Source organism: Triticum dicoccoides, chromosome 2A (assembly GCF_002162155.2).
Source record: "Triticum dicoccoides isolate Atlit2015 ecotype Zavitan chromosome 2A, WEW_v2.0, whole genome shotgun sequence".
Lineage (NCBI taxonomy): Eukaryota > Viridiplantae > Streptophyta > Magnoliopsida > Poales > Poaceae > Triticum > Triticum dicoccoides.
This window is the reverse complement of record NC_041382.1, coordinates 460,453,934-460,480,557: the sequence shown is the minus strand read 5'-3', so window position 1 is coordinate 460,480,557 and position 26,624 is coordinate 460,453,934. Positions and strand designations below refer to the sequence as shown.

Sequence of the window (26,624 nt, the reverse complement as noted above, 5' to 3'; positions counted from 1 at the left end):
CTTTATAAGGGCGGACTAAACTATGCGCCCCACTAGCCTGGTAAAACCCGCTTATCCCCCAAGCGCCGTAATTGATGGCGCGGTTGAGTTACCCACATCCGTATTGATGAGAATTCCGTAATAAGGGGAACACGATCTCTGCTTTGACAAGACGTGTCAAGAAACCACCTCGCGTTATGTGCGGGGCTGATTAAAGAAAAACGGTTCAAATAATTACCGGGCCGTGGCGTGATGTCATGCTGCCAAAACGTGTCAGCAGATTAGATTTGTGGTAATATTATTCTCTCTACGGTGGTATGTGGAACTTATTTTGCAGGGTCGGACACTATCCTTGTATTCAAATTCTTCCGTGGTGTATTCGGAGGAGGAACCCGCCTTGCAATGCCGAAGACAACACTGCGCGCCGGACTCATCGTCATTGAAGGTTGGTTCAGGGGCTACTGAGGGAGTCCTAGATTAGGGGGTCCCCGGACAGCCGGACTATATCCTTTGGCCGGACTGTTGGATTATGAAGATACAAGATTGAAGACTTCGTCCCGTGTCCGGATGGGACTCTACTTAGCGTGGAAGGCAAGCTAGCCAATACAGATATGTATATCTCCTCCTTTGTAACCGACCTTGTGTAACCCTATCCCCTTTCGGTGTCTATATAAACCGGAGGGTTTTAGTCCGTAGGATAACATACAATCATACCATAGGCTAGCTTCTAGGGTTTAGCCTCTCCGATCTGGTAGATCAACTCTTGTACTACTCATATTATCAAGAATAAATCAAACAGAACGTAGGGTTTTACCTCCATCAAGAGGGCCCGAACCTGAGTAAAACATCGTGTCCCCTACCTCCTGTTACCATCCGCCTTAGACGCATAGTTCGGGACCCCCTATCCGAGATCCGCCGGTTTTGACACCGACAGCGACAACCACCGCCCGCCGCCGCGATCTTCTCGGGATCGCGATCCCGCGTTCCCCCCTCGCCCACGATCATGCCCTATATAAAGCCCTGCCCCTCCTCTCTCACACCCCTAAAACCCTAACCCCAAAACCCACCACCGCCCACGCCCTCGCCAAACGCATCTCGCCTCCGCCGCTGCAGTTCATCGCCGCCGGTGAGCCACCCCTCGACCTCCAAGTTGTGCACCCGAACCCTCTCTTCGTTTCGCACCTTTTTGACATCCCCTCGATGCCCAGGAACCCCGAAGCCGTCGCCCCCGAGCTCGACTGCCGCTCGCCGGAGCTGCAGCTCACCAGGGAGCCGTCGTCGTCGCCCTGGCCGTCTCCGTCGTCCGCGACATCAGCAGCCGCCACCCTCGACCTCGCCTCGTTCCGCCGCATCGCCTGGACGCCTCCGTCACCTTCCCCGACGACCGTAGCCGCCATTGCATGAACCTGACGTGCCAAAGAGAGCATTGTCAAATCCATGAGTTCTTCGATGCCACTGCTTCAAGCATGATAATGACTTCTTTCGCCCTAGCGATGAGTCGAACGACGAGCGATGTATATATCATATCTGCTCTAGATATAAACCGGTGATAAGAAGTACTTATCCGTTAATTCGAATGTTTGGATCAAATATAGAGCATTCAGTTGGACAACATTTTTTGTGTCCGGACGCAGCCCGCCGGGGCTTTTGGGGTCCGGTTGTAGACGCAGGGGCGGAACCGCGGAGAGACTCAACCGCGGAAGGGCATCCCTTTCGTTTTTTCTTCCTTGAGGCGCCGCCTTTCTCTAGAGACTCCGGAGTCTCGAGACTCGAGGGCACCAACGGCGTCTTCTCCGAGAGCCAAAGCTCCCGATTCCTTGACCGACCGACACCCCCTGCCACCCGCACCCGCACCCGCAACCCTCGTCTCGGCCACCCCTGACTCCTCTTCCCTAAGATTCCGCGATCCGCTAGGACGCAGGTTTGAAGAGGGAACCCCCCGCCGCCGCCGCCGCCGCAGCCGACGACGTTCGCGGGCACGCGAAGTGGAATGCAATGTGTGGTGAGCATATCCCGTCAATTTGATACCCATTATTCAGGATTGGGATAGTAGGATTCCATTCTTAAGAGCATCTGGGGCATCGCGTACTAATCTGTATCTGTAGCAATTTGTTTTCACCTTTTCTGCTCTTTATGAGGCTGCGCAGTTCTATAGCAAATCTCAAACCAATGTGCGTGTGTATGCATAGTTTGTTTCCATAGTAGCATCCATGTATGGCTGTATGTTTTAGATTTCTTAGCAGTTGTGTGCTGCCTTCTTTAGGTAAGAAGAGTCGAGAAGCAGCACGTAGATACATGATTAGCCACTGCCACGAGGATTTGCAAGATTCATCTTCTCCTGAATTAAGCTGGATTTAAAATTTCAGGAAACACATAAAAATGCATTCTCAAACGCAAGCATATCTTACAATTTGGTACTTGTACTGTCGTTATCATATCCCTTTTTATGTTCATATTTGACTGTCTCTTTCTGTCAGAGTGATCAATGTGCAGTGCATTAAATGGCACAGAAGTGACATCTAGCTAAAAAATGCAACGTTTTGTATATATCAACGATGAGTCCTGCCGGGATTCCTACCGTGACAATCGGGTTTCCAATACCAAATACACCTTGTGGAATTTTCTCCCTAAGAATTTATTGGAACAATTCAGGTCAGGTTCTCAGTTATTTTCTACTGTTTTGGTATTTGTGCACACTCTCTACCATTCAAGTATAGTACTCTGACCTGCAACGAACATGAGACCCATCATCTTTTAGCACTTTGTTAAAAACCCGACAAAACCGTCCTGTTTCCTTTTCTAGTGAATTTATTCCGTCACTATTTCTGCATTAAATTACATTTCTTCCATGTTCACTTCTCTAAATATTTCAGGCGTTTCATGAATCAGTATTTTCTGCTAATCGCCTGCCTTCAGTTGTGGCCCACTATTACTCCTGTAAGTCCTGCAACTACATGGGGCCCGCTTGCCATAATCTTCACTGTTTCTGCTTCAAAAGAGGCTTGGGATGATTACAATAGGTATCTTTCCGACAAGAAAGTAAATGAAAGGAGAATCTGGGTGGTAAAGGATGGCATCCGTAGACAGGTTTTCCCCCCTTTCTTCACCAACATTTATTTCTCTCTCAGTGGAGAGAGAACAACATCCTCCTTAGCCTGTTAAAATGTTGTGTCAATATTTGCATTCATCATTACTTCTGTTTGTCAGCCATAATCTGATATCATTTGTTCAGTTTGGCAGTCGGTACCACAAATTGTTTCAAAGTATAAAGCCTAAAGCTTGAAGTTTCTGCACTCACTTGTAATTTGCTATTGCTTGTGCTGGAACTTGTATGCCCACCTGTGTACTGTAAAGACCTAACAGTGCATTGTTACGTGTGCCTTATGGATCATCGATATCAGTGAGAGTGAATGGATTATAGGAGTTGTCACTTGTCAGTGTATCTTTCATGTTCGGCTAAATGGATGAAGTTGTACTTCTTAGGAAAAATTAACTCTGGGACACTGCAAAAGTATGATGTTTGCTGAGGACACTGAACAATTGATAATTTTGTAATCGACATTTCAGAATCAATAATCATCGTCATTTGACAGAACATTCCATGTCCCTTGAAAAACAGATACTATTCTGAGATTTAGGAGAGAGCAGGGACGAGGAAAAATCTTATTTGTCAAATACTTTAAGCAAAGGCTTAATAGTTGATTATAGATTGTCGAATTATCAGATTTGATGGCTAATTGTTAGGAGTTCTTTCAATATTTGGATGCATCAAACTGAATAAGATCTAAGATTGACATCTTACACATCTTATCTCCACTAGATTTGGAACCAACGATATTTTACTGGGCCTTCTATAGTAAATGACCATATTTTTTGTAGAGTCTTCAGTGAATTGTTGATTTTAGATTGACGTTCAGCAACCACCACACATTCGTGTTGTCATAGAACAATTCTGCCTATTTCAAATGGTTCTACTTAGGGCTACTTGGGTTTAGATTGATGAATATTTGATTGTACAATACTAATTTGTGTTTTCAGATCAAAGCAAGGGAGATACATGTCGGAAATATAGTGTGGCTCCATGAGAATGATGAGATCCCATGTGATCTCGTTCTCATTGGAACTTCTGATCCTCAAGGCATCTGTTATGTTGAGGTAAATGGTTCTACTAACAAACATTAGATAATATGTTTATTTGCTATTCCTGCTACATGATATGTGTGATAGGACTCACTTGGGTGGCCATGGCCTTGCTTAGGTGCATATTAAATTCATCTGAAATGCCTTGACATGTCAATTCAACAGGATATGCTGGAGTTCTTATTTGTCTAATGAATGTTGATTCTGATGCTACCCTACTGATGGCCCAATTATTACATTTTAATGTTTGCGGAATCTGAAATCTGAAATCGAAATTCTCTTTTCCCAGTTTATAAAACCAAGTTCTCCTAATATGCGATGAGAAATTTTAGTGAGTGACTATACAGTAATAATATTTGGAAACAGGAAACAACCGCTGATGGTGAAAAATGCAAGCTGGTAGTAGTGAGCATTTTTATTTTTCTAGACACTCTGCTAGTACGAGTTAATTAACAAATTTATGGAGTTATATGGCATGGTTGTTTAACCTAGAAGAAATTAACCTTCAGAATCCTTTTAGTAGTTGGTTTGGCTAGAAGGTAGACCAATTACTGGGATATTGGAATTAAGCTGGGTATTGGGGACCAGGAATTGTGCCTCTCAGCAATACCTGTTGTTTGGATCATAATGAAATCGGAATTGCATTTGGGACCCACCTCCATGGATTTTGGTTGACAACTAGGAAGAACCCCTGCCCAGTACCAAGCTCAGATCCTTCGAATTGCATGGAAATGTTTGCTCTCACATTTCTCGACTCTGATGATACCAAATCGCCCCCATCAATACATCGCTTTTTGCAAGATTCCGTTGATCTGCTGTGTCGCCGTCGCTGGTGAAATCCACTTGTGTCGTTCTGTTCTGTCATGTGGCCGGATCACCTCCTGTTCTTTACCAGTGCCGGTGCCGCATCCTGTTGTTTGGCCCCATGGCAGTGCTGCCTGCTGTGTTCTGTCCCGTTGCAGGCTTCGCCTCTTATGTTCTACCCCATCTCAGGCACCACCTTCTGCCCTCCTGCGTTATACCCTGTCGCAGGCACCTCTTCCACTTATCTGTGCGGGCACAGTTTGTGCAGAGCCATGAACTGTGACCACTACAAATCCGGGCCTTGCCGAATATGTTAACTAATGATAACCACTTCTCTGGAGCCATGTAAAAAATGTTTCGTAATCATAAATATATATCTAAGTAGATTCCACACCTTGAACTCAAGCATATATCTATAGCTAAACCAGTATAAAAGGCATTAGTTGGTCTTGACACTTCTAATCTGAGCCATCCGAAATCTTTGATCCTATCTCATAATCATCCATCCAGTGGTTGTGGACAATGCCATATCTCCCTTAGCCACTCATATGCTTATAGGCTCTTCATTTTACTTATCATCTCCTAGTTAATTACTATCTAATTTCATTTGTCATGCTTACGAGTTTGTTTTTATTTTATACTTTTGTATATGAAATTCATTTATTTGCTCTCAAGATGTGCATGTTATCTGATTCTTTTTCTTGAATGTTATCTGATTCTTTTTCTTCAATGTTATCTGAAACTTCTTGAATCAATGTTTTCAAGTTAACATGGAACTCTACGATCATTTCTATATGTGGGCTTAAAATTTTCCTGTGCTTGCAATACGCTATCCTGCACGTGCAGCCTAGATCCGTCGCAGCATATAATGTAACAACTGAACTAACCACTGACAGATGGTTGAAGAATGATATAAGGCTGAAAAAACAACTCTTCCAAAATTCTTGCGGATGATTATTAATTTTGTCCAAATTAGCTAAAGTGTGTTGTTGATGAAACATAGGAAAGGGTACGAGGCGGTGAAACTGGAGGGAGATAGCGAAACAGAGGCAGTGTTTGAGAAATTTTAATTTTCACAGTTAAAACAAAACAAAAATACAGAACATGAGGTTATCTGGTCATTTTGTAGTGATGATTAATGGACTAATTAACACTAGTTGCGATATAAACAACTGAAACTTACCGGCATTGCAAGAAAAGTTCCACTCATTCTGTTGATCATGTTTGATGGATTGTTAAAAGGTGATTAGTATCTCAATACAACTCATACTTATAGATAGTATAGATAATTTTTTTAAGTTTGATTTAAGATTTCAGCCTTTCTTCAAAAGCATGCAAAATTTCATGTTTTTATATCTTTCCTTTCACATTAACAAATATTAAGAGTAAGAAAACAAGTCAACATAACTGTATCTATTTGATTTATTTTTGTGTTTGAATTTGGTTACTTGAACCTGCTTTGCACGTGAAGGGCTGCTAATCGTGTGCAGCAGTCTTGTTTTATTACTCTTGAGTATATGAGAACTTGGCATAGATGAACCTGTGTGCATTTATTGCCTTATTGGTACGCAGAAGGAAATTGTGATAGAATGCTCTCTTTTATTGTGCACACCATATAGTCTTCTCAATTTTTTTTTCGAGAAAACGCAAAAAGCCTTTGCGTTTCATTTCATTGAAAAGATGGAAGGCCTCCTAGGAGGTGTGTCGTTACATGTTTTTGTAATTGGTCAGTGTACATCCCAGGTTGTGGGCAGGACAACCCGAAGCCCCTGGGCGCCTGCCTTTGCCCAACATCGGGCCTCCTCTTTGATCCTATCCACTAGTGTTGCGATGGATGGTGTAGCATTGTCGAAGACGCATGCATTCCGGTGCTTCCATATCATCCATGGGACGAGCAAAGTGATAGACTTGAGGGCTTTGCGCTGCGCCGGTGGTGTTCCCTCCCTTGCGCGCCGCCACCACTCCATGACGCTGGGCTCTTGATCAGGCGGCTGGGCTGGCAATTGGAGCCAGTTGAGAATGGTGTGCCATGTCTGGCGTGCAAAAGGGCAGGCCAGGAGCAGGTGCTGTAGCGTTTCGACTGCCTGGTCGCAATGGAGACACCTGGGGTGATGATCCAGCCCATGCCTGGCGAGTCTTTCGGCCGTCCAGCAGCGATCTTGGGCTGCCAACCAGTGAAAGAACTTCACCCTTGGTGGTGCCCAGGTTTTCCATACCAGCTGCCATGAGGGGCATCGTGTAGAACCCTGGAAACTTGCCGCATAGCATGATTGCGCCGAGTAGCGGCCGTTGGCCGTCCACCTCCAGAGTAAGCGGTCCGGCTCGTTAGAAAGGGTGGTGTGGCTCACAGCATGCCAGAGGAGCAGGTATTGGCCTATCTCATGCAGCCCCAGTGTCCCCTAGATATCGCGCGCCCAGGTGTTGTTGGCTAGCCCATCGGCAACCGTCCGCGCTTTTCGTCGCTGCTTGGGGATGCATTGGTGGAGTAATGGGGCGATGTCAAGGACAGACTGCCCGTTGATCCAGCGATCCTCCCAGAACAGTGCCGTCAAACCATTGCCGATGCTCATGGTGGTTGATGTAGAGAGCATTGCTCGCTCCTCATTAGTGAATTGCATTCGAGCCCTTGCCAGGCGCGGTCAGGGTCCACGCGGGCAAGCCACATCCATCGTATGCGCAGTGCCAACCCAGCGCGTTCAAGGTCGCGGACCCCGAGGCCGCCGTACTCGATGGGTCTGCATACATGGCGCCAATTGACGTGGCAGTGTCCGCCATTGGCAATGGCGCGGCCGGCCCACAGGAAACCTCTCAGGATCTTCTCCAGCTGCTTCAATGTTTTCTTAGGCGGGGCTAACGCGAGTAGCTGGTGCACGGGAATCGCGCACAGAACGGACTTGACCAGGGAGAGCCGCCCAGCCTTGTTCATGAGCCACGCTTTCCAAGTCGGGAGTCTGGCAGCCACCGAGTCGACGAGGGGCTGCAGCTGGGTGGCAGTGGGTCGACGTGTCGTCAGCGGAATGCCGAGGTAAGATATGGGGAGCTGCGCTACCGGGCATCCAAGCTGGGAGGTCGCCTCATCGGCCGTCGGGTCGCCATGCAGGGTGGTGGCCGAGCTCTTGGCGTAATTCACCAGCAGCCCGCTCGCCTTGCCGAATAAGGTTAGGATTCCTTTGATGGCGGCAACATCCTCCGGTGTGGCGTGGCAGAATAGCATCACATCATCCGCATAGAGAGAGATCGCTGGGATGGGGCGCCTGGGATGTAGCTGCCGCAGGATGCCGGCTTCCATAGCCCGGCGCATCAGCCTGCCAAGCGTGTCCACGGCGAGCACGAAGAGCTGGGGGGACACGGGGTCGCCTTGTCTCAGGCCAGCGCGATGCCATATGGGAGGGCCTGGCTCTCCATTCAGCAGGACGCGAGTGCTCGCTGTCGAAAGCAGGATTGCGAGCCACTCCATGAATTTGTCTCTGAACCCGTATTGTCGCAGGACCTCAAATAGAGATGGCCATGATATGGTGTCGAAGGCGCGCGTTAAGTCGAGCTTCAGCATGATCCGGGGAGCCCCTAGCTGGTGTAGCATCCGTAGAGATTGCTTGACCAGGATAAAGTTATTGTGGAGGCTCCGGCCCTGGATGAATGCGTTTTGGTTCCGACTGACTAGAACATCCAGCCTTGGGGCGAGGCGTAACGAGAGGACCTTGGCGAAGAGCTTGGCCACAAGATGTATCAAGCAAGTCGGCCGGTAGTCGCTTAGCTGTTGGGCATCGGCTCGCTTGGGGAGCAGGGTCATCAGGGCTTGGTTCAGCTTGTGGAAGCCGCGGCCTCTCATCTCGAACAGCTGCTGGAATACATCCATGAAGTCGTGTCGGACAGTTGTCCAGCAGGCCCGCAAGAATTCGGCGGTGAACCCGTCAGGTCCCAGCGCCTTGCTGGCGGGGAGGCGTTTGATCGCGTCCCAGACCTCCTCCACGGTGAATGGTGCATCCAAGCTGGAGAGGTCGCAAGGCTCGATGAGCTGGTCCAACTCCAACGTGAGCTCCCTGTCTGCAACCGAGCCCAGTATCCTGTCAAAATGCTCAAAAGCAGCTCGCACCATCGTGTCCTGGTCTGTGAGTATGTGCCCATCCACTGCGAGGCTGTATACTCGATTCTTCTGTTGGCGAAAAGAGCATTGCCGATGGAAGAAACCTGTATTGGCGTCGCCCTCCTTGATCGTGGCAATGCGCGCGCGCTGCCTGGCAATGGTGCGCTCCAGGGACGCAAGGCCAAGGTATGTGATCTTGAGGTGCTTCCTCAGCCAGTCTTCAGGCGGTGATAGAGCGCGGTCCTCCTGGGCCTTGTCGAACCGTGATATGAGCTCGCGGGAAATGGCCATTCGGTCCCGAATGCTGCCAGTAGACTTGGCACTCCAGCTGGTGAGTCTACGGGCTGTGGCCTGAAGGCGCAACATCAAGCGGTGAAAGGGGTCCGGGTCGTAAACCGAGCCCCAGGCCGCGGCCACCGTGTCCTGAAATCCATCTAGCCTGAGCCAGAAATCCTCAAAATGGAAGCGCCTGTACGCCGTGGGCATGGGTGCGCAGTCTAACAGCACCGGGCAATGATCCGAGACGACGGACGCAAGGCAGCGGAGATGGCACTCGCCGTGTGCGTCTTCCCAGTCCGAGGTGTAGAGCACGCGATCTAGGTGCACCAGGGTAGGCGGGGACTGCTCGTTGGACCATGTAAAGCGGCGCCCATTGAGGTAAATTTCTTTCAGGGCGAGATCATTGACAAGGCGGCGAAACCTGCCCATCATTCGCCTATTCAAGTTGCCATTGCTCTTGTCCTCGTCACGTAGGATGAGGTTGAAGTCTCCGCATAGCATCCATGGTCCGGGGCAAGTCGCACGGATGTCCCGGAGCTCTTGCAGGAACGCAATTTTGTCCGCGTCATCCTGGGGTCCGTACACGACCGAAAGCCACCAGGGTACGCCCGTGGCCGTGGTCACCGTGGCGGTGAGGGCGTTCGTGGTGAACAGAGGGTGCGTGATAGATACAACCCTGCTCTTCCAAGCCAGAAGAATGCCGCCTCGCGTGCCATTCGCCGGGAGGTATGTGTAATCATCAAATTCCGAGCCAAGGGTGTCGAGCACAACAGACGAGCAGAGCAATTCCATCTTTGTTTCCTGTAGGCATACAATGGAGGCAGCCGTGGTGTCCAACAACGAGCGGGCGGCAAAGCGCCGAGCGCGTGCGTTAAGGCCACGCACATTCCACACTACAATCCTGAGGCCGTGATCCATGAATATTGGATCGACGAGCGAAACCGTGCGCCACTCCTAGGTTTCACACGCAACCTCGACCCGTGCCGGTGTGGTCGGCAGGCTGGTCAAACCCTCCGGGATCTCTCGATCGACCAGGGCAGCAATGGCCTTGAGCACCGCGAGCGGGATGGGTGTTGCGAACATGCCCTCATAGGTTTGCATCTCGGCGGATGAAATCTTTTGGTTCGTCCCAATGATCCCCAGGGTGCGCAAGATCTGGACATGCGCGCGTCTTTCGGCTGTAGGGGGCGCCGCCGTCGGGGATGAATTGGCCGCGGAGCGGCCGCGGCGTGGGGCGAAGTTCAGAGGCCTGCGCGGCCTCCTCCCGGGCGTCGGCAAGGCTACGGCGATGTGCTTGGTTGCAGCCGCCAGGAATTCACCCAACGTCAAGGATTGCGACACGGGGGCACGGGCCCATGATCGTCTCATGGTGATCGGCGGGGAAGCGAAGCGCCCCTCAGCGGGAGTGATTGGGCCTCGGCCATTGGAGGCAGGCGTGCGGGCTTCCACTTCCGAGCTGGGCCTCGCCAGGGCCTGCTGGGCCTGGGGCCTTTGCATGATTATCACCGGGGGTGGTGGGCTGGCTGCCTCTGCAGGGGGGACCGCGCTCGTGGCGGGGCATGCATCCGCGCTCCCAGTAGTGCGCTCGTGGGTCCCGCAGGACCGGTCCGCGGGGGCAGACGTGGCCACGTCAAGTGGCGCAGCTGGCGAGCAGCCGCTTTGCCCCGACCAACTAGCCATCACGGGCTGCGAGTCTGGCACCTCGCTTAGATCGGGCAGGTCCTGACGGTCCCTCGGATCCTGCGAGCTAGTTGCGGGATCCACGCAATCTTCCACGGGGGATGGGGCGGTGTTTGAATCTCCTGATCCTTCTGGGGTGCTTGCCGCCAATGGGAGTGCCATGCTGGGCACATGGCGGGGTTCTGCGTTGGTGGGATGCGCGGACGCATCGATCTGGGGGCCACCCATTGTCCCCTCCTGCCCGTTCCTGGCGTCTCCATCAGTGGCTGCGGCAGGGCCAGTCTGGCCCGCGGCCAAAGCCTGCCTTTGCCATCCTTTCTCTTTTCCTTTTCTGGCACGTTGACATGGGTTGGAGGGGCCTTGCTGATCCGCCCGACCGTGCTGACCTGGCCATGGGCCCATGGAGCATCTCCCAACCCGTACGGACGGCGGCGCAGCGACGGTTGGCGGCACCGGCCATGCATGCGCGACGGACAGGCCATCAGCGCGCACGGAGCGGCCCCTAGCGCGCGAGCCCAAGGTGTCTACGGTCATGCCGTCCGCGCGTCCGGCAGGTGGCGCCTCCGTACGCCGGCGCTTGCGGCCGCGTGGACGTGCCCGGCCCGGGCCATTGCCTCGGGCATGGTCGTGGCCGTCTCCGGCGCCGCCTCCGGTGCCATCTCCGTCACCAGCGCCAGGACCATTGCTTCCCTGATTGCTAGGCGCAGGGGCTCCGATCCTCTCCGCCCGAGCAAGAGCGATGGAGATTGGGTAGGTGAGGGTCCTGATGGTAGGCGCTTCCGAACGTACCCTTGCTGGAATCTGCTCCACGATCTCAAGAACAGCGGCGCGGCGGATGCTGGCCGGATCATGCGCGCGCCCTGCCAGCCGGAATGTGGCCATGTCCTCTCTGGAGCGCGTGTTGGGATGAAGCTGCTCGATCCAGCAGCTCTCCCCCAGGATGTGCTCAGTAGTAGATAGATGCCAGGCCTGAGCGGGGATGCCCCGAAGCTCAAGCTCGACGCGATACTCGAACTGGCCAGAGCCCGCATGCGCCAGCTTGCTCCACGGCCGGACAGAGAGGCTGAACCGCGGGGCGCGGATGAAATGGTCTCCATTGAGGCGGCGCATGGTCGTGCGCGAGCTGAACAGGATCAGGAAATCCTCGGGGTGGTGAGCGTGTACCGTGAAATCGCCGTCTTCGAGCTCGAGGGAGGTCAGGAGCACATCAGCCACCTCGGCAGCGGACACGGTCGGCCTGTTGCCGGTGATGGAGGCTACCATTGCACGGGACAGGACCTCCTCGGCCTCCTCCATCTCCACAGAATGCGACATGATAATCCTCACCGGCTCCGGCGCGCGCGGCAAGGGCGTAGCGGCCGAGGCGGCGGGAGGAGGCGGAGGTGGCTGCGCGGCCTGGGGCGTCCGCGCCCGAGCAGCAGGGCGAGCGCGGTCAGGGTCGGCCCGGACGGCTCTCCGGCGCTGTGGGTGGCAGGAGCGCGAGTCGTGGCCGGATTCCAGGCATCGACGACAGCGAATGTCGTTGGTGCAGTCCCGAACACGATGACCAGGGTCGAGGCAGCGGAAGCAGAGTCCGGCGACCTCTTCCGGGGATGGGCTGCGCCGTTGGCATGGAGTCGTGTTGGGCTCGTCGTCTTGGCGGGGGCGGCGGCGACGGTTCCGGCGCTGCGGCTGCTGGAAGCCGTCGGCATCGACCTGGACGCCACCAGGGGCACGGTGCACCTCGGAGCGGGGGCCGATGCGGCTCGCAACGGGCAGTCGAGGCTGGTCGACGGCGCGTGCGGGAGCGAGGAGAGCGAGCGGCGCGGGCATAGCCGGCGGTGTGCGTGCGACGTCGCTGTACGAGCGGGCCCAGGACTCGCTCTCCGAATCGTACCAGCGGTCGCCGGAGGACACGCGGTCGCCGGAGAGGGTCGCCCGGGGCTCGACAGGGTCAGCACTTGGGGCCGCCATGGCAAGGGGAGGTGCTGGGTGGGCAGACGGCGGGGATTCGCCGGCGGCTGGGCTGGAGGGTGGGGGGGCTAGGAGGAGCGGGGAGGGAGGGGAGCCATCTCTCAGTCTTCTCAATTTCAGTAGGCTCCTTTTGTACTCTCCTTCTATATCTGGGAATAGATCTGTTTCGCTTTTGTGATTGGTTTATGATGATCTACAGAAATATTGTGCAGCTTGAAAGCCACCATGTTACCTACTGTTACAATAATCTAAATAGGAAATTTACTTTGGCTGTTGTCAGTACTGATAGTGCCAATTTTTTTCACTTTTACCTCAGACCGCAGCTTTAGATGGTGAAACTGATTTGAAAACCAGAATTATCCCTTCAATTTGTGCTGACCTGTCATCGGAGCAATTGGGGAAAATCAAGGTGAGCCTTTCTGTAATTGTACATTCTTGGCCTTTTCTCATGCCTTCTCTGATCGCCTGTCTCTGGATTGAGCAGGGTGTAGTTGAGTGCCCCAACCCAGATAATGACATAAGAAGATTTGATGCTAACATGCGCTTGTTCCCTCCTATCATTGATAATGAGAAATGTCCTTTAACTATCAACAATACACTTCTTCAGTCATGTTACTTACGGTACACGGAATGGGCATGTGGAGTTGCAATTTACACAGGTAAAGATAGCTATATCAAACTTCGTTTAGCCTGTTCTTGATTTACTACCCCAAAGATGCATGTTTGAGGCATTTGGTGTGCACTTAACTGACCAAACAAAATGTCATTTGTGTCAGGCAATGAAACCAAATCAGGAATGAGCCGAGGAACTGCGGAGCCCAAGCTTACCGCTGCTGATTCAATGATAGACAAACTCACCGTTGCAATATTTGTTTTCCAAATTGCTGTTGTTCTTTTGCTGGGTCTTGCTGGCAATATCTGGAAGGACAGCCATGGTCGTAAGGTGATATTTATCTCCGACAAAAGCAGTGTCCTTAAGTAGCAAATTCAGTAGAACTTTCATTCGATGCATGTTTTTATACTTCCTGCAGGTAAAACTACTTGGCCCCTCAACTACTGACATGGTTTGCGGGGCAACAAAGCAATTATTGCGACAGTTCAATTTGCAGCCCCAGTTTCAGTACCCTTTAGTTTGCACCTTACTCTGAATAATGGCGCAGATACCCCCCTAGCCAAATACTTGCAAATCACCTGTCCCATCTCCACCTAAAACAGAAATAAACCATCTCCCGAACATGCATCAAATGCGTATCTTTTGTATTAGGTGAAGGCACCAAGATGGCTCAAAAGTTACAGCGAAAGGAAAAAACTAAGGCAACGGCAAAAAGCAAAATAAAACCAGATGGCTGTACATCCATCCTAGGTTTACAAGTCGACAAGTCGTTCTGATGTTGAGATTCATAGACTACTCATGACTAATTGTGACAAGCTGACACTTAAGTTGCGACTCATAGACTAGTCGACACTGAAGTGTAGTCAGCCCTGGAGTTGCGACTCATAGACTAGTCGATAGACTGGTCTTGACTAGTCCTTGGATTCATAATCTACATGCTAGGGGCCCAACATTGGGAGGGCGCATGTAGAAAACTAGAAATAAACCATCATAGAATCTGTTTAACCCCACCTGTCAACCCCTTGTACCTCTTCTTCTTTGTCTTCTCTTGTCTTCCTTCCCTTCCTACTTCTATCTCCCGCCTCGCCTTCAGGTTCATGGCCAAGTTGTCCATGGCCATTATGTTGAGGATGCCTGAAGCGGGAACCTCACGACCTGGTTAGCTGTCGTGCTCAGCAGTTGGCACCACTGGGAATCTGCCTCATCATGAATGGGTGTCAACGTTGGAGCTGTCTAGGAGGTCAGGGCACGGTAATGTCGCTGCGATCATTTCGCTCCTTTGTTTCTACTGTTATGGACACAAGCTTGTCCAGATGTGATGAATTGGAGAAGGATGACATGGACCATGGTCATGCTCGCCTATGACTGAGGTGTCCTAGTGTGTGATGCTTCTCTATTGGTGGCGGCCAGCCAGCCACAGTCAGTTCCAGCTCCAATACCATATCCTCCATCCACACCGAAATCCTTAGGAGCGTTCGGTTATCCGGCGCTAGATCGTGCAGCTGCGGAGACCATGTGAGATCCAGATGCTACTCTCCTGCTATCAGAGCCAAAGAGTCCAGGGTCCCAAAACCCTATGTGAGACCATTTTAGGCACTAATCCAGGCAGGCAACCTCTCCTCGAGTGCTCGCCAGAGGCTGGGATTGGGTGGCTGGAGGGAGGAAAAATATAGAGAAAGGAGAAAAAGAGTCGTTTTTACAGTTTCCTTATCTCTGACATGTAGGGCCTACTGTCCAGGTAGGACTGATGATCTGACAGCCATACCATCCAAAAATGCGTATGAAATCGGTCTTGGGACCTAATTTAAATGGTTTTGGTAGGTGCAAATTATATGGTTTTAAAGTTCCGTGTGTAAATTAAACTGAACCAATAGTTGAGGGGCTAATTGTAGACTTTCTCCTACTCTTAAATCTAGATCTGCAAGGGATTGAATGAAATTCTATTTTTACTTTGATCTGATTATTAGTTTACTTTGTGTCCTTTTGTGCAGCTATGGTATCTCATGTATCCTGCTGAAAGACCATGGTATGATTTCTTGGTTATCCCGTTGCGCTTTGAACTACTGTGTTCAATAATGATTCCGATTTCCATAAAGGTATGGTTATAAGTTGATTTTTTCCCTTCTTGTTCTGTTTGTTTGAGGTACTCCAGCTTGCAAATTTGCAATGCACAAAGCTCTGATTTTGAAACTTTATTTGTAAAAGAATTTGCAAGAGGATTTTTTTGTATTGATCCTTCACATTCATGATAGTGTACAGAAAATAGTACTAAGATGTTTTTGTGCAAATGCTAGTTCACCATTCTTGATTGAATATATAGAGTTGATGGCCTTAGCCCAGCACCTGCCCTTGGATTTTCTTTCCTAGTTGCATCCTGGGCTTTGCTCATTGCCTGGAAGCCCAGTTTGCAAAACCTTAAGCCTGAACAAATTAGCCATCAACTCTAATTTTGAATGATTGAGATTGCATGACATTGGTACATGCTAGTCTGATTTTTCTTACCAATTGAACTATTCCTTTTCTTTTTGAAAGAGAAACTGTCAATTGAACTATTCTCTCTCAGCGAACAAACCTACACCGCCACCATCATGGTAACCATTGGCTTGTTCATGCTTACACAAAAATTCTCTTTAGATGTTTGATTGCAAACTTTATTGATTCTTTCTGTGAGGAAAACCTCATTTATGAGGTACTATCTTTTTTAATTCTACTTACTAGTGCATTTCATATTTTGTTCATTGATGACCTAAGTGGTTTTAATTGCCTGATCTTTCAACTGTAGAGTGTTCCACTATTAGAGTTGACTACTAACTACATTAAGGTTTCTTCTGCTTAGTGTTAAATAAAGTTCCATTGCCTAACTTTGTTAGTGTTTCTAGGTTACTCTTGATTTGGCTAAAGGTGTATACGCAAAGTTTATTGATTGTGATGATCAAATGTTTGATCCGGAAACAAATACACCTGCCCACTCAGCTAAGTATGTGATATAGTTTATTCATCTGTATAAATTAGGTGTTCATCAGACCTATGTTCTTTATATCTTAGAGCTTATATAAGTACCTCTTTCAGCACAGCTATTAGCGAAGACCTTGGGCAGGTTGAATATATATTAAGCGACAAAACTGGGACATTGACAGAGAATAGAATGATTTTCAAAAGATGTTGCATAAGTGGTGTTCTATACGGAGATAACACTGGAGATGCTTTAAAAGGTATCAACTTGTTCTCGATGTTCGTCCCATCCCGGCAGGCGTATTTTTAGCTTATCTAGTAGGGCTTGATATGAAACATGGTGTTCTTTTGCATGAAGTACGAGCTGTACCTGAAGCTCTTCATTGACTGCCAAATATTTCATGCAATTGGATGCGAAGCACATGCATTTTCATTTGTTGACTAAGTACTCCCTCCATCAACGTATTTAAGGCCCTCACGCATTTTGACATCATCAGTCTAACCGGGGAAATAGCTTATATGTCATTGGTCAAATTGATGACCTCAAAATGTGTGCGGGCCTTGCAAACTTCAAAGCCAGTGTTGTCTATTCTTGAAGTTCTAAGTAATTAACTGGATGGAACTGATCGAGGGCAATATATTTCAACACTCCCTCTCAATTCTAGGCTCCATCAGTATTTAGACGCAGGATAGATGTAGACCTCAAATATTTTTATTAAATACTGTATTAGTTGCATCTAGAACTTGAGGCCTCTTGGCTCTGGTACAATATTGAATCGGATGCACCAACCAGTTCACCCAAAAGTTCGAACTGACCGTAGGACAGCGGGCCATATGTTTCAACACTAAATACCACATGACTTCTACTAACCTTCTGTTTCTTGATCACTACATACGTGTGGATGCAAAGAGTTGGTCACGGTTGCTTTGCAGAGATTGTGTTATATTGTTATATGCCAACAATGGTAATTTATACCCCTTTTTTTGTAAAGAGTAGTTGAATACCTTTATTTCAGAAACTAAGAGGTGAAATACCCACCTTATATCTATATAAGGTATGTGCACAGTTCGAGGGTGATGATGGAGCTGAATTATGTCATCTTTAGGATCAATAATCTTAAATTTCAGACTTCTCTTTGCGATTTTAATGTAGGCAAGTTGATGTGTGTGTATTAAGAACTATACTGGGCATTCTTCCCACGGGTTTGTTGAACATTCCATTTATTGTATTATCATTCATATGCCAAAAATATTATTCTGAAAACAAACTATAGCTGTCTTTTTTGTCCTGTAAGATGTATTTTCTCCTCTAATTAGATGCCAGACTTCTAAATGCTGTCTCTAGTAACGATCCGGATGTAGTCAAATTTCTGATGGTGATGGCTCTTTGCAACACAGTTGTTCCTATCAAAAGGCAAGTAAATCACTATTTTTAAGGAAAAACAATTCTGAATTGTCATGCCTATTTGAGATTTGCATTGTTCCTTATACCTTTCATAATTTTAGCAATGACGACACTATTTCATACAAAGCACAATCACAAGATGAGGAAGCTTTGGTCAATGCTGCATCAAACCTGAATATGTTGCTTACAAGTAAAGACAGCAGCGGCATTGCTGGTTAGTAAATGCTTGATAGAGTCTGTTAAGATGGTGAACTTCTTACTCTATTTAGGTTTTCTGTTACTTGTCTGCTTGATCAATTTTCATCTGATATTCTGCAGAGATTTGTTTCAATGGTTCTAAATTTTGTTATGAGGTATTGGATGTTTTGGAGTTCACTTCTGATCGCAAAAGAATGTCTATTGTGGTAAAGGAGGTCAAGAGTGGGAAGTTTCTTCTTCTCTCTAAAGGTGCTGATGAAGCTATTTTCCCACGTTCTTGTCCAGGTACATGGTTTATCAGTACGAATCTCCCAAATATTGTATTTCCTCTATTATACTTCAAATTTTCATACACTCTTGCATGCCTTCATTTGTTTGTTTAATTGTACGAAGGCTAGCACTGAAGTTTGGGCTACTTCCAAACCTGTTTCCTGCTAGATTAAAGTGCCTCTCAGAACTTTGTTTCTTCAGAAAAAGCAAAACTTTGTGTTCTCGATGCATTGCTAGATAGAAAATTTAATACTTACAAGCGTATGACTAGTCCACTCCTGGGAAAATATGTCTATCATGTGATTGACTGGAGCACAACCTGAAGCTTCGTGTTGGTTTAGCATCCGAACATTAGGCATCTCAGCGTTGAAGACGTAAGCATTGCGGTGTTCCTGATCAACCATGTGGTGAGCATGATGATCGATGATAGCACTGTTGGGCATTTCTTTCTTCTTTTGGCACCAAGTTGTCTTCCTTGATGGATTTTTTTATTAAGTTGTGTCCAGTTTTAACTTGAAGCAGGAGGCAGAGGTTTTTGGGCTTTTCTACTCTGTGTGTTTTTTCTTCGATGAAACCGTGTGTGTCTACTCTATTTTATAATAAACATGTCAATATATGCTATGCAATCACCCATTTGGGTTCACTCCTTCAATGAACATATGGCTTGGGCACCAATTGATACCAAAAAAGTTTGCATAGCAATAAAGCATGGTATTTGAGGGAATGCATCAAATGATTAAACACCTGGCTTTTGTTATACAAGACAATCAATTTTCTAGCACATAAATGACAGGACAACAAACAAAGACCTATCTTGAGGCAGTAGAAATGTATTCTCATTTGGGTCTGCGAACATTATGTTTGGGATGCCGTGACTTAGGAGAAGATGAATATAAAGAATGGTCCAAAAAATTTCAAGATGTTAGCTGCTCACTGGACAACAGGGAGGTAAATCACTCCCGACCTTACCAGTTCATAATGGTCCACTTAGGTTTGTAGCTTTTTATATTTTTGAGGTATATTACGAGCTTCATAATATACAGCATAAAATTGCCGAAGTCTGTAACAGCTTAGAGCAAGGTATTCACATTCTTGGTATCACCGCCATAGAGGACCGTCTCCAGGTATTATTTGTTAATTGTTTTTTCTAATAATCAGTGGAATTACTTGTGCAATTGCATGCTTGCCGTTCTCCTTCTCATAGATTGTTGTGACCTGGCAGGATGGTGTGCCTGAAACTATTAAATTGCTAAGGAAGGCTGGAATCAATGTGTGGATGCTAACTGGTGATAAGCAAACTACAGCAATCCAGATTGGACTTCTCTGTAACCTCATAACACCTGGTACTGTATTATCACTAGAAGTAGATTATCTGGCAAATGTTCTGTGACACTTGTCCTGTTGCGATGAATTGTCTTAGAGCAGGAGGAATAATCCACCAAGCCTCTTTCATCTTTTATTATTTCATTGGTGCTTTTATCGGTTGGTTACTTTTACTAGTTACTAGTATTTCACTCATCTGTTCAAGCATTGAAAGTTCTTGCGTGGTTCGCCTACCATCTTAATCTCTTTCCAGTATAAGATGTTAGTTCGTTCTTGCCAATAAGCGTGGTGTGGTTGGTTCTAAGTTACGACGATGGTTACTAGGAGTTCATGGACAGCTAACTGTCACAAAATGATCATCCTATTTGTACCACCAGACTGAGAAGTTGTATTTGTCAAAACAGAATTATGTATTAAAATGGCAACTTACTGCAGGCATCTCAGAAACAAAAACCACACATTAAAACAGATTTAGAGTAGGTGTAGGACATTTATTGCATGACTGTTCCAGAGGGCCCAAATCCTCAATAGCCTTTGCACAACCATATTGCCAATATTACACTCATTTGTGGTATAGACAGGAATGCGTTTGTGGTATAAACAGGAAAAGCATCTCAAGAACACAATTTTGCCATTAAGCTATTTTCTTTCTTCTGCACCCTCTGGTAATCACCTAATTTATAAAATAAATTTATACTTTACCATGTGGTCAGTACTGCAGATCATTGATCATAAGACAACACTACCTTGTATCCATCAATCTGTTGCCAAAATTATCACTGCAGCTCTTGTATCTCCTGCAGAGTCCAAAGGTCAATTGTTGTCCATCAATGGAAAAACTGAAGATGACATATTACAGAGCTTAGAGAGGGCATTGATAATTATGAAGACTGCGTCGGAAAGAAAGGTATTTTTTCTGGATTCCATATTGTACCTTACACGGGTAGTATCAAATCTTATATGTGGCAAATATCTTCTGTACCCCATTTTTATAGCAGAAATGGTATACATGAGAAAATGACATTAGTCTTACGTCAAAACATTAGATGCTCAGACAATACGTTACATTAGCTGCAATGCCTTTAGGTCATACTCCCCCCCGTTCCTTTATCTGAGCTGTATTATTTTTGGCACAATGAGAACAGAATTATGGAGCATTTCAGACAAAATTACCCTCGATTAGTTTGGTGGTTAGCAGCAGGTATCTTTCCCTATAATATATATATATATATATTATATATATATATTATATATATATATATATTATATATATATATATATTATATATATATATAATAATAAAGCATGGATTGACTCATTGGGTTCACCGTCACAATATGCTTCTTCCCGTGAATTTACGCTTTCAGTTCGAATTTAACACATATACGTGAGGTGGTACTAAATTTTGGCTGTCTAGAGCTAGGTCACGTTGCATAATATATGTGCACACGTACGACCAAAGAAACATAAAAAGGTATATATACGTCAAAAGGATATGAGCGTGCGAGGCTATAGGAGGTTTTTTTTTTAAACAAGACTAGAGGAGTTTGATTGTAGCACGTACATGTAGATTAAAATATGGAAGGAAATAAACTTCTATACAGTTCTACAAGGAAGCGCATAGATAGACATGGCAGGAAATAAACTTCAATCTGATTCTACAAGGAAGCCACAAATAAAGCATCGGACAAGCTGCACATCTGCATCAGATTGGGAAAGAACCCGATCAGCATGCAGACAAGATGCCCCTGAGCCGGCTATGGAAGAAGGCAATCATCCTGACAAAAAAGTGTAGGATCTCCTGCCAGAGGTAGGGCGACCCTGGCGCACCTTGCTCTCAGCGATAATAACCTGTTCCAAAGGTTTACATCGACGCCAAATCTCGCAGCTCGCTGCAGACTGCCATCCCTTGGCGAGACTATGTCTGCGCGCTCTTTGTCATCATTGTCATCGAGCAGCAAGAAGCCAAGAAGCTCCTCCGCTCCTGCTGCAGCTCCACCGGCTCCGATGAGATTGTGGGCGCCATCGGCTCAGACAACAATCTCTACCGCAAACACAACAGCTGCCACAAGGAGCATGAAAGCGTCAGAAGCACGATGGCAGCATGCAAAGAGAAAGAGGACGATGGGACACGCGTGCTCGAGGAGATCACAGGTGGGAAAAGAGGGGCCATTGGTTGTGAAGCTACTGCGGCCACCGTCGACAGGCCGCGAACCGGAGCTCGTGTGACAGTGGATGCGCCGGCATGTGGTGCAGCTAGACGAGTAGCAGGTGGCGTATGAGCACCATGAGTACCAGTGGCAGCAGCTGTCTCTCAAGTGGGAGTGGTTCTAGATCAACAAGGAGCGTGCACGTGGAGATGGAAGGCGGAAAGATCGCCCAGATGAAAAGCATGTGCCCCAGCGTCAGCAGAGCCGCCATCTCAGGTGAGATCGCGAGCGGGTTTACTGGAGGAACTGGAGCCATGACGAGGCATCACGAGTAGGAAGGAGCGATTACGTGGTATTGCTGAACGAACCATGCATGTGCGACGTTATTAACCTTTTCTTCTCACAGTATTCACAGTGATAATATGTCACACAAGTGGAAGAGCTCCCAGGTAAAAGATAGTAATAAAGTTTCAATTGTCAAATCCTTTTATTTTTTGTAGTCCTCAACACGATTTGTCTTTTGTATCCATGTAAATTTAAATACAAATTTGATGAGATTTTTGCGATATAAAAATCATGTATCATGATTACAAGGTTGTTATCTAGAGTATTTAGTTCTTCCAGAAATAAAAAAATGTCGATGGCAGCTCTGTCGGCATCGGTCGCAGGGGGGGAGGACGGGACGGGCGCCGGCTTCCGGCGACCTGGAAGGCAGCGGCTAGGCTCCCCTGCTGGCTGGCTCATGGCCAACCGAAAAAGAAAAATGGTGGAGGAAGAAGGGCGCTGGAGCTAGGTGTAGGTGGAGGCGCTCGGGAGGCTCGGTGGTGGCCTCGATCCAATCCGATCTGGAACGAGAGCCTACGGGGAAGGCCTTGAAGCAGTGGCGACCGTTGAGGCGGGACTGGGAGTGCTGCGCACGGCAGTAGTTCCCCGCTGGACAGGGGGAAGGGGAGAGAAGGAAGAGAGAATCGAGAGTGTGGGGAGAAAATGCATGGGGGGAGAGACGAGGATGAGGGCGGCTAAGAAGATAGTATCGGAGGACAGACAGCGAATCGCTGTCTACAGCCAGATGCAAATGCAATGGGCACCCGAGCGGGCAGGACACGGGAGAGCACACACCGAATAGGATTATTTTTTACATCAATCACCGATCAAATAACAAAGAATTTTTCTCCAATTGATAGAGACACACTTCTTTACCCATCAAATCGCTTCATTGTACATGAACAACAGGGAGGAGAGAGAGATGAGGGAGGAGAGAGACGGGAGAAGAAGAGGACCATGGAGAGGGAGGAAGGGAAGGGAGAAGGCATAGAGAAGGGCGGTGACGCGAGGTTATAGCGGACATTTGGGCTCGCCGGCTGGAGCCGAGAGGAAGGCGGCGGAGATGGCATGCCGGGAAAGAGCTCGGCCTCTCCTCGCTTGGGCTCATTACATGCGTGCGTGCGCTAGGAGCGGCGACTGCTGGCTGCAGCGAGCACATGCTCCCTTTTTTTAGAAGGAATGTTTTTTATTTCACTTTTTTAGGGAAAGCGGCCTTTTATTTCACTGCCACAGGCTGCCTATGATTCAGCCACATCCCTTTTTTAGAAGATGATTCAGCCACATCCATTTTACTATTCTCTTTATTGGGTCATTGGCCAGCTTTCGGTACCATAAAAAAATTCTTTATTAATTAGAAGTATCATCTACTCCAAACAAAAATAGTACCACCTCACAAATTTACATATGATCCCATCAATTTATATATGTCCCCGAATAGACAATCAACAAGCCTCTTCAAAAATAAAAAGACTAAAGGTGAGGTGTAGCAATAATCTGGCATATATGCCGATATGGATACTCTCTCGACTTCACAGGGAAGCGAGGATGAGCTTAGAGGTCATGGCAGAAGAGCCAGTGCTTGAATGAACTAGACATATGCAAGTCAGTGCTTGGATTGCTAAAATCTTGAACCACGTGTCATATTTTTTTTCCGTTGCAACGCACGAGCCCTTTTGCTAGTATCAATTAAGTGGACATCATCCAGTGATTTGAGGGCGCGTGCAGATCGCCCACTCGCCTTGCATGGCCCATGCAACGACATATCCCAAGGAATGAGCAGCGCATGCAAACCAATCGATTGGGAGTTTATTTTTCAACCAATTCATTGGGAGGTTGGCTCCTGTTAGGGAGGTTGTTTGATTTTAACATGAGGACGTGAGATTTCCATGTATGTGGTGGAGGGGTCAAAACAGGATTATGTGGGATTACAACAAATGCACCTTACATTGTGGAATTTTAGTACCCCCTCCGATCCAAAAAAGTGTCGTGGTTTTAGTTCACTTTTTTTGGATCGGAGGGAGTACGAAACTAGTTAGATGCAGATGCTACGCTACGGAACAACATGAAAGTAGAGCCAAAAATAGTTTATCCTCGTTCGGTTATTCAAAAGATCCAATCAAGATCTTCTAAAGTTACACAAGAAACAACTGGTTATTTATTTTCTTATCGTATGTATTAATGGACATTTCTGCTAATGCTACTATACATAGCATTGTTCTACTTTGCAAGGTAAGCCAAAACACTAATGATGTGTTTGCTTGTTGCATATCAGATCATCATTCTATCCATGTCCTACTTTTTGAAACACGGTCCCTTAGGGCCCGATTTATTAAAAAAGATCGAAGAGAATTGCCCAGTTAATTAGCGGAAAACCGGGCAAAAACCGTCGCATCACACCCCCAAAAACAAGGCATACAGGGCGACCTGGCAACCCACACGCCACCAAGGAGAAAAGCGCTGTCGAGGTTGCAGCCCGGCGTCGCGTCATCACTCCTCCGCGAGAGCGATTCTGACTCCGCCATCGATGACCACTGAGTAGTCCTCACCGCAATCAAGCGCCGAGGCTTGCGCCGGCCGATGCCAAACAGTCAGCTGCACGTGCCGGCCACCAGGCAGCTCCGAGGCTCGCTCGCTTGTCTGTCATCTTCGCCTCGCCCGCCGCCCGCTCCGCCCCGTCCACCGCCGGCTCCGCCCTAGGGTGCCGTCTGCCTCCCTCCAGCTCGCCCCCTCCGGCTGCTGCCTCCTGGTGTTCGTGCGCCACCTCCCATCGGCTGCCCGGCGTTCTCTTTGTTTTGCTCGTGGCTTCCAATTCGTCTCGATCTGCAAAAAAGAAGAGGTAAAAAACAATTGTCTACATTGTCGGGCATGATTTTCCTCCCTCGCTTCCTGCTGATTTTTGACACTATATTAAAAGAATATTCACACGTGTAAAATTAGGTTGTAAAAATTGCCATACCTTTGATATTTGCTCCAGTGGTTGCTTCACCCAGCACAATTTCTTCTAGCATTTCGATCTCAACCTCCCTGCTAGTGTTCCCTCCCGAAACATAGGAATCATGGCATCAATCAACGTTAAAGAAACTCCATGGTACTGCAAGGTGCCGAAGCTATTTTTACAATTATACCTCACCAAATCTATTCTGAAAACACAACTACAGCTGAGCTCATCATAGTGAACTGTAGAACTAAAACAAACTGAACTGAATCATCCCACACATGCGAACTGAGCCACAGTTAGGAACAAACAAAACAAAACCCACCTAATCTGCTTCCGATAGATGGTGTTCATCCCTACTTCTCTGATTTTCTTCAGCAACAACTGTCTCTGAACTTATTTACAACTGACATATATGGAATGAACAAATGAAAAGAGTCAAATAGAAGGAAGAAATGAACCACAGCTCACCTTACATGTGCAAAAATCAGTGAAACGACGTAAATCAGCCAGTCTCTCCTCTCAACATCTAGCATACAGCAGCAACATATAGCAGCACTGAACAAGCTGCAGCTGCCTAAAGCAGCAATATTTCTCTCCAGAAGAACTTATCTCACTTCCTCTCTTAAGCCATATAGCCTGCAGCAGCAGCTGGTGCGATAGCAAGCAGCCCGCAGCATGGCAGTTTCCTCCTCTCTATATCTCTCTTCTACAAATCTAGCAGCCTGCAACATGGCAGTTTCCTCCTCAATATATCTCTCTTCTGCAAATCGAGAGCAAGTAGTAACCCTCCACTCCCTGCATGACGCCCACTCATCTCCATTGAGCACCCCTCGGCTGCCAGCGAGCTCCTCTCTCACTGAAACCCCCCAGTGACCTTGCATTTCCGTGTAGCCTGTTGTGTCCCGGGCAGAGACTGTGGCCGATAGAGTTGGGGTAGCACCGATTGAAGAGAAGCTTGTCCAACATCGTCTGAGATGGTTTGGGTATATTCAGCGCATGCCTCCAAAAGCTCCAGTGTATAGCGGACGGCTAAAGCGTGCTGATAATGTCAAGAGAGGTCGGGGTAGACCGAACTTGACATGGGAGGAGTCCGTAAAGAGAGATCTGAAGGATTGGAGTATCACCAAAGAACTAGCAGTGGATAGGGGTGCGTGGAAGTTTGCTATCCATGTGCAAGAACCATGAGTTGGTTGCGAGATCTTATGGGTTTCACCTCTAGCCTAACCTAACTTGTTTGAGATTAAAGGCTTTGTTGTTGTTGTCAGAGATCGTGGCCCCGCCAAGGGAAACCCCAAGCGCCGGGACACCCAATTCTCATGCAGCCTACAATCCAACGATATAGTCTTCGACGTGGTCACTGTCTCGGCCGCGGAATTGAAGCTGCAGTGGATCCTCACCACGCCCACGGCCGCCGGCAAGATCGACAGGAAGGAAACCTTGGGCAGCGCCATCAGTGCGGGTGCGTTGCCAACGACCATGTTCCGGTGGTGGCTCCACGTGGACCTAAGAAGGGGCGGTAGGGGAGGCTAGCG

At 47.8% G+C, this 26,624-nt stretch overlaps 1 protein-coding gene across 3 annotated transcripts in view; it reads left to right on the top strand.

Annotated features, from left to right (window-relative positions):
- Positions 1 to 1,681: 1,681 nt before the first annotated feature.
- LOC119354896 (phospholipid-transporting ATPase 2-like) overlaps positions 1,682 to 26,624 on the top strand; it is a 34,841-nt gene continuing 9,898 nt past the window's right edge. Inside the window, exons 1-17 of one of the 3 annotated variants that reach the window (XM_037621664.1) lie at positions 1,682 to 1,981; positions 2,457 to 2,631; positions 2,853 to 2,916; positions 4,018 to 4,134; positions 13,236 to 13,328; positions 13,404 to 13,578; positions 13,696 to 13,862; positions 15,524 to 15,628; positions 16,412 to 16,509; positions 16,602 to 16,744; positions 17,802 to 17,898; positions 17,991 to 18,103; positions 18,208 to 18,372; positions 19,151 to 19,305; positions 19,401 to 19,481; positions 19,580 to 19,700; positions 20,484 to 20,587. In XM_037621664.1, coding sequence (XP_037477561.1) covers positions 2,510 to 2,631; positions 2,853 to 2,916; positions 4,018 to 4,134; positions 13,236 to 13,328; positions 13,404 to 13,578; positions 13,696 to 13,862; positions 15,524 to 15,628; positions 16,412 to 16,509; positions 16,602 to 16,744; positions 17,802 to 17,898; positions 17,991 to 18,103; positions 18,208 to 18,372; positions 19,151 to 19,305; positions 19,401 to 19,481; positions 19,580 to 19,700; positions 20,484 to 20,587 — 1,920 coding nt within the window. In that variant the 5' untranslated portion in view covers positions 1,682 to 1,981; positions 2,457 to 2,509. Of the gene's footprint in view, positions 1,982 to 2,372; positions 2,394 to 2,456; positions 2,632 to 2,852; positions 3,067 to 4,017; positions 4,135 to 13,235; positions 13,329 to 13,403; positions 13,579 to 13,695; positions 13,863 to 15,523; positions 15,629 to 16,411; positions 16,510 to 16,601; positions 16,745 to 17,801; positions 17,899 to 17,990; positions 18,104 to 18,207; positions 18,373 to 19,150; positions 19,306 to 19,400; positions 19,482 to 19,579; positions 19,701 to 20,483; positions 20,588 to 26,624 lie in introns of those variants that run through there. The other 2 variants (XM_037621662.1, XM_037621663.1) reach the window with 2 other exon arrangements.